The sequence below is a fragment of the Ciona robusta genome, chromosome 1 (genome assembly GCF_009617815.1).
Source record: "Ciona robusta chromosome 1, ASM961781v2".
NCBI lineage: Eukaryota > Metazoa > Chordata > Ascidiacea > Phlebobranchia > Cionidae > Ciona > Ciona robusta.
Window position 1 is genome coordinate 8,640,368 of NC_143235.1, and position 11,597 is coordinate 8,651,964.

Below are 11,597 nucleotides of genomic sequence, written 5' to 3' on the forward strand. Positions count from 1 at the left end.
TGTATGACAATATGTGGCGGTGTCTGCATTGTAAAAGATCAAACGTTTAGTCAAGTTATTGCGGATTCTTGTTCAGAGGTGCTGGTCTAATGTGTAAGCAAAATCTTCACTCTTTAACGAAGATTTTATAAGGTCTAACACACGAAAACTGTAATACAAATTTTATTTAAAACAACGCGGCAAAAGTAGTTCAGTCGTTCGAACTACGTAACGTATAATGAAAATTGCAACGAAATTTGATTTATATATAATATATTTATATAAATATTCCAGACCGATAGGGTTGTACACATACTAAATAAATCGACTAAATTCTATAAGGCCAGATAATGAAAAAAGCAAAAGTATATAAGCATAGTAGGAAACACGACGCAAAATGGGCCAAATTCTGCGGTTTACGAATAAAAGTGCTGATGAAAAAATACGTTAAAATCCTCACTGTCAGTAACAATTGCGATGTAGTTGGAATGAAATATTTGCTTGAATAAGCAGCAGTGCGTTTTAAAGACACTTCAGAAAATATTGTGATCGAAAAGTGAGTTTTTACAATCTTTGATATTTGTTTACGAATATAAATGTGATGTTAGCCAAGCACAAAGGTTTAATTTCAGCTCGACTTAAAATACAAAAAAGGGAGAAATGAGTACACGCTGTTACGATTATCAACCATTTTTTACAATGCCCGCCAAGGACTGACGAGATATAATGGTTATGCTTAGGAACATTAAAGCAACTGTGCAGATTTATAGGGTGCTTACGTATATGGTTACGGAAAGCATGGATTCGGTGTGGATTTAACTTTACTGTGCAAAAATATCCTCCAACCTTTTGGCAGTGCGGTTTTGTACTAATTGAGTTAAATATCGAAGAAATGGTAAATTTGGGGTGGAAGTTGTTTAAAGTAGGGCATACTTAATTTCTGCACAAAATAAATGGACAATATTTTGAGTTGTGGTGCCAATAGTTTTGTGTAAATCTGTGTTCGACCAAATAAGGATCTAAAACGACGCTTGTTGTAATATAAGCCGATAATACATAAGTCAGGTTAAACAAAAACATTACAGAACATGTAAATCAAATCGCATAGTTCGTGTACTATTAGTTCAACAGGTATATAGCGAAACAAACGGTTTTATAACGGAATGAGAATTGGTACTTAGTTCCTTTGCTACATGTCCATTGTACTTGCCATCGGAAGTATACATAATATGACGCAGATTTCAAACAGCTTCTTCAGCTGTCCAATACCTCGTCGAATTGCAGTAACGCGGTCCTAAGCTCGGCGGCGATGTTTTCGAAAAACTGGGCCTGGTTTTGCAGCATTTCTCTTTGAGCTGCGGCGAAATCTCTGATACGCTGCCCGTGGAAGTGGTCCATTTCTGCACGCATGCAGCACACAACGCGGTCGGCTCGTTCAGCGACTGCCCCGCACTCGACGTCCGTCATTCGACCTTCGTCTTTTAGTTTGCGGCATTCGCGCAATTTTCTCATAGCACCAGTTTGCATCTACAAGAATAAATTATAGTTACTCTACACAAAACATAAAAAACTTAGGAAAATGATTGCTCCCACAAAAGGCCGAAAACAAAAGGTTGAAAGGGTTTCTAGCAACAAATGTGTTTTTTTTCTGTGTGATATATAGGCCAAAAAAGGTCCCATGATATGACGTGTTGTATGACGTAATTGGAATTAAACCATATTTGTGGTAACTTTTTGCAGCGTATAAAAACACACAAACTCGATGGAGTCATATGCTTACCAAAAGGCAAACAAAGTAGCGGGGCTTAGCAAACACACTGTTTGCTTGAAAGGCGAGGTAAGGTGGTCTAAATACGGAGCATTATGCAAACATCATACGGGCAATTATGGCTGGACAGTTCAAATACGTAATACGGCATGCGCGGTTAACGTCCTATTGTGTTAAGAGAAAAGTGCTGAGAAATGAATTGTGACGTAGGTACTCACGTGCCACACGTCCGGCATAGTGTCAAGTAAACCTTTGTACAGCCATAAGGAGTCAATGAAGGGAATCAAGTCATGTTTGGGTTGGTTGGCGAACATGTCTCCAATGCGGTGGTACGTTTGACCTGCGTGGCGTTAAAACAGTGTTGGTGGTATGCACTAATAAAGAATTAGAATATATCTCATGGTGGTAACTTATGCAACAGTTGGCAGAAATATGCTACAAATGGTATAAATAAGCTTGGTTGTAAACATTACTATTGTAAGTTTCTTCATTAAATGATAAATTTCTTAAGCGAAACATTATTAGAGACACTTTATGAATCAGTTTCATAAATTTAGAAACACGATAGTTATTGAAGTTAATTTTTTAATAAACACAGTTTTCAATGACCGTAAATAGGAAAAGTAAATAATATTCTGTATTCCGTTTACATATAAGTGGAATACACCATTTATTATTGTATTATGATAATATACGTATACTCAAGGCTTCTCAGAAAACAAGCAACAGTGATGATATAACAGTGCAATTAGTGACTGCATGCTACATCTATACCTGTGTGTTTGATTGCGTTTGTCAAACTTTTATTATTAGTGGTTTGGTGCATATTGAACACAGTTGACAAGGAGGTGATGGATTTTCCATAGGATTGGTACTCCCGTTTAAACAAGCCATAGTGTTTGCTTGCCATACTCTGAGCACAAGACGTTATGTTCGATACACTGTCGTCCATTGCTGTATAAATAGAACAGTTAAAACGTTGTTGCAAAAAATCAAAGGCGCATATATTTTAGTCGAAATATTACAGGTCAAATATAAAAAAATATTACATGCTGTTACCAATATAAACCAGTGGTTCTTAGCCTAGGATCTGCTATTAAAGCTTTCTAGTTGGTATGCGAGTAACTTATTTTGCTGTACCAATCAAACAAATTAAGAGTATAAAATCAAATGCAATCATGAACCTTGTGCCCTGTACTGAGTTTTTATTTTTTAAATAATTGAAACAAGGCATCTTCACAAAATTGTAAATAGAACAAGGGTTATTAAGTATAAGAACTGATAGAAATAAAAGTTTAGAAACGCTTACATCTAGTGAACTTTTTGAATTGATCAAGTGGACCTTCAGAGTCGGTCACTGTTGTCACGGTTACAGGAAGAGCGACAGTGAGGAAGAAGTTGGCAGCCACAAGATCATCTTTCTCGGCTTGCCTCTTGCTCATCTTCCAAGCTTTTTGCTCAGTTAAAGTGAGGAAGTTTCGGAAGATCTGAGCACGGGATAGGACTGGATGTTGGCAGATGTAACTGATCTGAAAAAGCAAGGTTCAATTTTTGACATTAAATTGAAGATTTGTTTGACATAAATGGTATGTTACAGACACAACAGGCCATGAGCTTGGAGTGTTATGGCTTTAATGATATAAATTCTAAACATATGTCCATTTAACATGTAGTTACATTGTCATAATCTCCATTGATACAAGAAGTTTTTTCAATCTACTTTTTATGTTACAACACACAAAACCTTAACACTTTGAACAAAATATGTTTCAATCATTTTCCCTAATAATACTTTTTTTATTTGGCTACCAACATAATTTAGAACATTTATTATTGACTTCACCCACCCATAGTTTCAACCTAGCCATCCTTCCTTCAATAAATTCCTCTTCAAACCTCCCTGAAGCTTGTTTGTCTGGTAGGCGAGGTATGGCTACCATGGGATACCTTTCCACCAGCCTTGCATACAGCCAGTCAAAATGTTTATAGCGACGTTGTACTGTTACAGCAGTGTCACTTGGCGTAAGGTTGTAGCATACAAACTTTTTCAAGCCTAAAAGCAAACCAATTTTAGAATTACATGAAAAAACGCAATATATTTGTTTTTTCTGCATACATTATTCTCTGATATAAAGTAGCAAAATCGGATAGGTTATAGAAGTAACTTGATAACGTCAGTCTGTAATGTTTGCTAAGATCACATAGTAAAATATTAGTGCTTGTTAACTCTATAAAAAAACATAAAAAGAATTGATCCATTTGTGACTAATGTTTTCTTAAACATTTTCTTTAGAGTTTAGACCAAGATTCTATAACATTTTTAAACCTAGGCCAAAGATACTATAACATGAATACATGATGCATTACAAGTGTCAAAGTGTCATGTATGCAGCGGTTAGCTGTAACGGATTAATCAGAGCATATAATCATGTCGATACTGATCATTTAGCTTGAGGGGAAAAGCAGCACACGCATACTTGCTTGGTGGTAGAGATCATTAAATGCATATATAGTAAAATGCCTTGTTAAGTTGTTTACCTTTCATTTTGCTTTGTTGCTTTGGGTTTTCTATCGAGCACGAGTATTTATGATCGTATGGCTTCCATGCAGGACCTTCTTCACCCATTATTATTTGGATCTGGAAGTTTTTACACTTATTTAACAATTTTATTGAATAATTTTACGTCAGTAACCATATGATTTTAGCCAGTTAATTTTACAACAGATGTAGCATAAATTTAGAACTAAACATGTATAAAGTAGAGTATGTATAGACACATCATAAACCAATTAAATAAAACTGTCTAAATGTCGCAAATAAGTTAGTAGGCATATATAATATGTATGATTTACACAACGTACTGAAATCTAAGGAACAGAACCCATGCTCACCTGGTCAACTTGTCGAACTCTAGCATCTGCTTTACCGAGCATGTAACTTTCCCCTCCATGTTTAACGAATGAAGAAAATCGGTTAAAATTCTTGCTCACAGAGCCACTAACACGTGATGATTTGCTTTCCACTGAATTAAGTGAAGCCACATCATGAGCTTCTCGGCCATATTGTTTTGAGGATCCTGGCATTGTCTGCAATGTTTGGTTAAACAATAATAAAACAAATAACATTTATTTGGATGAACAACACATTGCTGAGAAACTAAACATATTAGATGTATTGTACTTATATAATGTAAGCTTGATATATTTGGAACATAAACAGCAGCCACAATAATATCCAATGTTTTTCTAACTGTAGAATACAGATAACCCCAACAACTTATTAAAAAAATACAGTATCAAGACCTCAATTGATCATTAGACCATTAGCAATACTGTATTTTTCTGTCACAAAAACAAATACAACATACTGGTACAACAGTTGTTGCAACTGATGAGTTGTCATCCCAATCCTCGGACCAAGCGTCATCATCTTCATTGTTATAATTATTTTGTCCTGTGGAGACGGGAAGAGCAAACTGAGGAGCGCTCGCTGCTGCTACCGGTGAATTATCATAATTCAGTTGGCTCTCATAATTCTCACCAGGAACATTGCTATAACGTGGCGTGGAGGCCTGAATAAAATGTTAACATTCAATAATCTACCATTATCTTGCTTTTATATTACCATATAAAATAAAAATATTATAGTTTCACTAGCTGGATTGAAAGGTGTTAAGTTATGTAGACATTCAATCTTTTATTGCCAATTATATGAGTAAACAATTATGAGTAAATGGAAAACATGACTCTAAATTATTTTCTGGTGATTTGTCTACTTATAGTTGAGCGTAGTAATTCAAACACCATGCTCTACAATTCTGCATATTAACTGAAAGTGCATGTCAAGTGAACCACTATTTGAGTATTTTTTCTAATGGGGCCAGTCAATCTTTAAGAAAATATTATTTTTTTTATATAGGCTATACATGTGAGAATTAAGTGATTTTAGTCCTTGTGCAGGTCAGGGTAAATTATGCATATTAATTACAATGGACAGGAAAACAATATTGGAACAGTGCAAGGCTACCTATTAAGTAGACTTCCACAAACCAATGAAGAGTGAGAATTGGGGAAAGTTCCTTAAAAGTTAAGGAAGCAATCAAACTTATGCAATATTTGAATAATCCAAGTCACAATGACCACAAACCCTGTGTGTGTTTTTCCTTTGAACAGAAGCATTCACAATGGAGTAAATATGGTTTTGATACTTAGGAAAACCTGCTACAGTGCTTTGCTTTTAAAACCAAGTCATAAGGAGTCACAAAGTTAAAAAGTCACAAGCTTATATTATAGCAATTTTTATGCTGGAAAAACAGCTAACCCAGATTACATTATCTACTATATAGCAGTGAAAACTCATTACCCTTTATATTGAAAAAAATCATATTATCCCAGTATATGCAAAAAACATCTCATAAAACTAATGTTTCTACTTCTAGCATTGGCATAGAGTTTTGCAATTAAGTGGGAGTACGGCACAAGGGCAAACAGAATGGGTACAGATGTATATTAAAGCAATAGTTTAACTATCTTTAAGGCAGAAACACTTATCACAACATAACATTGTATAACTTGCAGGTGTAATATTGCTCAATATCTTGAAGAATTATTTGCATCACAATTGAAAATGTTTCAAAACATTTTTGTTTGATGTACAGTCGCAATCAAGTAACAAAAACAGAAAACATTTTCGTAATATCTATACTGCCTTGCATTTCGTGCGATTGTCTGAAGTGGTCACGCAATAATGCTAACTGTTTAAGGGCAGGTATAAAATGGCTGTGTTTTATAAAATAATTACTGAAAATACAAAGTTACATTATATGTGTAATAATCCTGATTGCGCAAAATGTCAGTCAAACTTTAACGCATTTGTTTAAGAATAAATATGGTGATTGTCACTTTTGAAAGTCGAAACATTGTAGCATTGTACGCTTGTGCGATGGTTGCGCATTAAATAAGAGTAGCTAATTCAAAAATCCTCATACGTGCGTCACATTCCCACATGTCTGTACTTTACGCTAGTGACTTTTAGTTCACAGAAAATAACGTTCAATACAAAGCACTTCGGCAATTAGCTACCTTTCTGTGACAGTAACTATCTTTTAAAAAAAGGTTTCTACCAACTTCAATCTGTTAGGTTGGTATATATTAATAGACTGTTTAACAATTTCTTTCTGAAGCGCCACATTTTACGACTCATTAAAACTTCCTGTTTGTAAGTTTCTTGTTTGCAAGAAATCATTTGAGCAACAACTTACTCATACTTAGTTACTTACCACTGCATGGTTGTTTGCTGGTGTCAGTTGAACATAAGCTTCAGGAAAAAGTCCTTTTCTTCCCCCTGAAGCCTCACCCTCCCACCAACCATCACCAATGTTCTTGTTTACCACTGTGACAATCTCACCCTCATATAAAGTAACTTCGCCATTTTCACTAAGGCCGTTAAAATCGTACAACACCTTTGCTTGGTCAGCCATTAAGATGGTCAATTACCTATTTCATGCATCACATTTATAAACTGTATATTTAAAAATATATAAAAGGTTAAATTTTAATGACAATGTTTGCTCTTTGAAGGACATAAAGTGAATAAAATACAAAAGTTGTATTAATTTCTCCCAGTTTACAGAATCTGGAATTTCCCTTTATCCAATCACATTCGCATGTACATACATGTATACAATTTTTAAAAATCATGTAAAAATATATGTAGTAAATACATTTTCCAGCGATCTTAACAAGTTTTAAACCTTTTTTTTAATGCTATACAGATTTGATTCATTGTTTTATTAATTGGCTGAGTGACAAGTTGTATACACACAAATGACACAATATTTGTAAACACAACATCATTCATCCACCTGCCATACTGCGCAACTGTTCAATTACACTACATATTTCGCTAACAGATACATTACGCAACAAAACGATGTTTAATATGTGTTACTATAACGGTTGTTCGATTTATATTAAATGGTTTTAATTTAAAATCTGAAGATAGCATCTAACCCAAAATATGTTTTATAAATATAAGATCGTATATAAATAAAGATTTTAAAGTTAGAGCCAACATAATTTGACTGGTTATGTGACTATGACTACTGTTTAACAGTTAAAACACCTGTTCCGCTTATGCACGTCAGCACGTATAAATAGGCCTATGCAATATCCTTTAAACAGTGCTACTACCACTATCAAGCATTACACTAGCGGTCACATACTTACACACACACAATGTAAACAGTACAGTCATACCGCGTGTGTGACGATTTGTCATGTCATAACATCTTTTCAGTTCGGCGAAACATTGTTTTTGAATTACTTCATTACTATATATATATAACTAATCATTTGCGATTTCTATGGCGGAGTATGGAGAATTTAAATTTTTCTGCTACTCTTCAATATGACATATTTCAATTGTAAAAGGTAGTAATATATACAAATTTGAAAAAAAAAGGTAATAATATATACAAATCCAAAAAAAACGATAAAAACATATTGGAAATCCCCAAGTTCAACGTCATAAAAGAAAAACAGTGTTTCCTAAATGGGTTGTAACCAGTAATATACTCGTCGAAATATGCAAAAGTAGGAGTATGATATAATATTTTTAGAGGTATTAATTTCTTCTCGCTAATACATGTTTTTGGTACACTCGAAGAATATGAAAATACTGTTAATACTATTGTGCCATTTGTTTTCCAATATTTATGTGGAAACACTGAATACAAATTCTGGCGCCACAGAGCAAAAAGTGAAATGAAGAGTGTACATTGAACATTTGAGTGTAAGATAATTTGTTTATTATTTATTTAAGCCATCATGGAATCGGAAGTGAGCACCAAAAAGCAACTGCTTTCACTGGTAGATGATGTTGATCTGGTTATCAGGTTAATTTCTGATTCAGCTAAATTTAAACAGTTTTCAATACTTTGGTTTGGTTATTATATATTTTGCTGTAATGTTCTATCTTCATTTAAATACCAGGTAGCACCCTAATAAATGTGCATTAAAAGGAAATCGCAGTTCACAGGCTGTTTAGTAAATGATCCATATTTACGCAAGTTAGTACAAAATCTATGACATGTTAGAGTTAAAACAATTATACTCTAACTTAAAGTTACTCCAGCAAAGGAACTTTAAAGATGTTCTGAATCCTCAACAAATTAAAGTTAACCCCTTTTAAATATAGCATGTACATACTCAACTTGAAATTTTGACTTTGTAGGCAGTTGTTCGACACCCTGTCTCAGCAATCCTCTCAGAATACTGTTGTCAATCAAGTTGGGTCGGGAGAAAGTGAAACCCAATCTCATGTGTATGTTCGTTAAACATTTCTATGTGGAAACTAGTCAGTAGCCTTATTATCTTAAATGTAACTTGCTTTATCCTTGTGTGGCCGGAAAAAAAACCCTTCTCCTCCATCTCTTTTCTGTAGGTATATTGCTGCACATGTTCTGACATTTTTCATAAGTTTTTTGGCTTTGTCAATGATTTTTCAGCTGTAGTTTAGCAATAGGAAATCGTAGAAAGACTGAAAACGTTAAAAATTTTTGCATTTTACCAGAATGGATGTTGGTCAACTGACAGATTTACTTCTGCAAAAAAACAAGAAACTTGCAGATCTAACTGAGGTTGCTTGTCAGCAACAAAAACTAGAAGTAAAAGTTAAGGCAACACGAGCAGAAATTGCCATGAAGGACACTGTATGTTCTTACAGTATTTTTGAATTTGTAATAAAAACAGGCAAACATTGCTATAAAAATACTTAAATAAATTGGTGTGGCTATCTTTCATTCACCAGTAGTAGTATATATATTCATAAAATTACCCATGATTATACTTTTAAACCTACACCTGCGCTGAAATAACAAAAGGCTGTTTTTTTTACAGGAGATCAAATGTCTTCAAAAGCATTTAAAAGCAGCAGAACAATTGTTGGGAACTGCATTGCACCAAGCTAAGGAGAAACTGAAGTCATTTGACCAAGCAAATAAAGGTAGAACGTCATAGTGGTCATACCATAACTTTTTTGCTTGTTTTTTTTTTCTGTTTTACATCTAATTTAGTTACGCAAAAATGTTTAAAGGATGTTTTGAAATAAACTGGTTACATCTCTCCTAAACAGTTTTCTAAAATGTGCCTAAATTTTAAATTATATAACATGATGTGTACTGTTATGTAATTTAGTTTTATGACTTTGTTTTCTATTAAGGTTCTGTGATGTCAGAAGACATAATAAAATATGCTCATAAGATCAGTGCATCGTGTTCAACGGCTGCTCCTTTAAACTGGACACCCGGTGATCAAAGAAGACCTTACCCACAGGTATGAATGAATGTGACATATTTATCTATGTGTGGTGTAGCAGCTTCAGAAGGTACAACAGTCCTGATCCATTATTTCATACTCTTTCTTATTGACTAGTTGCTACGTATGTAACATTGAAACGGAGGTTCAAAGTAATGTTGGGTCTTGATTTGAATCCGGTATCCTCTGAATAGTGCTCTCACTGAACCAGAGTCCTTAGTTGTTATCAATATTTTAAAACAGACACACTTGCTGGTTTAAAATTTATGTTTGTCCCTAATCATTTCAGGATATAGAAATGCGATGTGGTTGGCTTGGTCAAATAAACAACTCCGACATGAATGTTAAAGACCCAATGCTCAAACCACCTGCTCAGCTAGGAACAGGTCTGCTCAAATATTTCTTGCAAATCAAATAAAACCATGTTTTATTATCCTATCTATTTATTTTAGACGGAATTCAAATGCCAAGTTTTTCAAGCAACTCACAGTGGCAAAAGGTGCAGTTTTGGTTTCTTAAATCTAACTTATGTATTTCAGTATTTTATAATTTATATTAGAAGCTTTTTTTTAAATTTATGAATTAGCTCGTGTAAAATTGCGTTAATGCCTGTACCATTGTGTAGTTCTACTTGTTGTGTCAGCATCTCAATGTTAAAATACCTATGGCCGAATGTTTTCTAATTTCAGACAGTGTAGGTTGTTGACATTTGCTACGAATTTCTGGTTCCATATTTCTATGGCATTTAAAAGCTACAGACTTTTCATGCAGATTAAAAAAAATTTACTTAGTATTAGCATTTTTTTGGATAAAGTTAAAGCAAAACTTTTACACTAAGTATATTCCACTGGAGTAACATTACTGATGCTAGGGTTTGGGGCTTTTGAAACAGAGTGTAATATATGTTTTAATTTAGCAATCCAGTTTAGATCGTAAAGAAACTTTTACCCTGCTTGAAGGTGTCTATACAAACATGCCAGGCTAAATACTTTATATACGCCACATTAATTAATAAGGTTCCACGGGTGAAGGTTCCAGTATGAATGTAACTATGTTTTATTAATGTCACCAAGAATCTGTTTTAAAATCTGACACCTGTTCTTAAATTTCTTTCCAGGGAAACCAGAGCATGGATATGTCAACATTCACAGATGGAAGAAGCACGGAAGATGTTGATGTGATGTCCTCTGATTCATCTTCTTCAGACTCTTCTGACTCCAGTGGAGTCAATGATTGAAAAAAGAAAGAAATGAAGATTTTGAAAATGCTGCTGAGAGATAGAGATGGCTGCAGTGAAGCGGTTTTGGGGAAATTATGACAGATACCTCATGCAAAAAGAAACCTAATTATAAAAAATTCAAAACCCAATTACAAACATTGTATGGATTGGTGCAGTGTTCTGTACTTGGTTAAACATAAATAATCATTTAAATATTTGATGTTCGTAAAATCAAACCTTACCGTTCCTACTTTCTTAATATTTTTACTCTTTGATTGTTATCATTCTAGGTTAAAATCATAATAATTTATTTAA

At 34.0% G+C, this 11,597-nt stretch overlaps 2 protein-coding genes across 3 annotated transcripts; one reads left to right on the forward strand and one right to left on the reverse strand.

Moving 5' to 3' along the window:
• Positions 1–146: 146 nt before the first annotated feature.
• On the reverse strand, positions 147–8,061 carry LOC149742734 (sorting nexin-33-like). The gene is made up of 9 exons (XM_089889568.1): positions 7,027–8,061; positions 5,116–5,319; positions 4,640–4,834; positions 4,286–4,385; positions 3,595–3,800; positions 3,057–3,276; positions 2,522–2,701; positions 1,966–2,087; positions 147–1,506 (listed from the first exon to the last, which is right to left on the reverse strand). Exons 1-9 carry the CDS (start codon positions 7,225–7,227, stop codon positions 1,234–1,236), a joined length of 1,701 nt encoding a protein of 566 aa, XP_089745694.1. The 5' UTR covers positions 7,228–8,061; the 3' UTR covers positions 147–1,233.
• A 421-nt stretch (positions 8,062–8,482) lies between these two features.
• LOC149742735 (mediator of RNA polymerase II transcription subunit 4-like) lies at positions 8,483–11,572 on the forward strand. Of its 2 annotated transcripts, XM_089889667.1 has the most exons (8): positions 8,484–8,643; positions 8,982–9,071; positions 9,321–9,459; positions 9,647–9,752; positions 9,969–10,081; positions 10,353–10,449; positions 10,516–10,562; positions 11,181–11,572. In XM_089889667.1, exons 1-8 carry the CDS (start codon positions 8,576–8,578, stop codon positions 11,298–11,300), a joined length of 780 nt encoding a protein of 259 aa, XP_089745793.1. In that variant the 5' UTR covers positions 8,484–8,575; the 3' UTR covers positions 11,301–11,572. The 2 variants fall into 2 exon arrangements, with proteins under 2 accessions (XP_089745802.1, XP_089745793.1); XM_089889676.1 differs by lacking the exon at positions 10,353–10,449 and having other exon boundaries at positions 8,483–8,643.
• The last annotated feature ends 25 nt before the right edge of the window (positions 11,573–11,597 follow it).

Bases quoted from the DNA above. Each gene is read 5' to 3' on its own strand.
- LOC149742734 (XM_089889568.1), bottom strand. From the start codon at position 7,227: ATGGCTGACCAAGCAAAGGTGTTGTACGATTTTAACGGCCTTAGTGAA. The intron at 3,801-4,285 runs GTAAACAACTTA...GTTTGCTTTTAG, and splicing joins GCAACAAAGCAAAATGAAAG to GCTTGAAAAAGTTTGTATGC. The intron at 2,088-2,521 runs GTATAGATGTAG...AACGCCACGCAG, and splicing joins AAACGCAATCAAACACACAG to GTCAAACGTACCACCGCATT.
- LOC149742735 (XM_089889667.1), top strand. From the start codon at position 8,576: ATGGAATCGGAAGTGAGCACCAAAAAGCAACTGCTTTCACTGGTAGAT. The intron at 9,753-9,968 runs GTAGAACGTCAT...TTTTCTATTAAG, and splicing joins ATTTGACCAAGCAAATAAAG to GTTCTGTGATGTCAGAAGAC. The intron at 10,563-11,180 runs GTGCAGTTTTGG...ATTTCTTTCCAG, and splicing joins GCAACTCACAGTGGCAAAAG to GGAAACCAGAGCATGGATAT.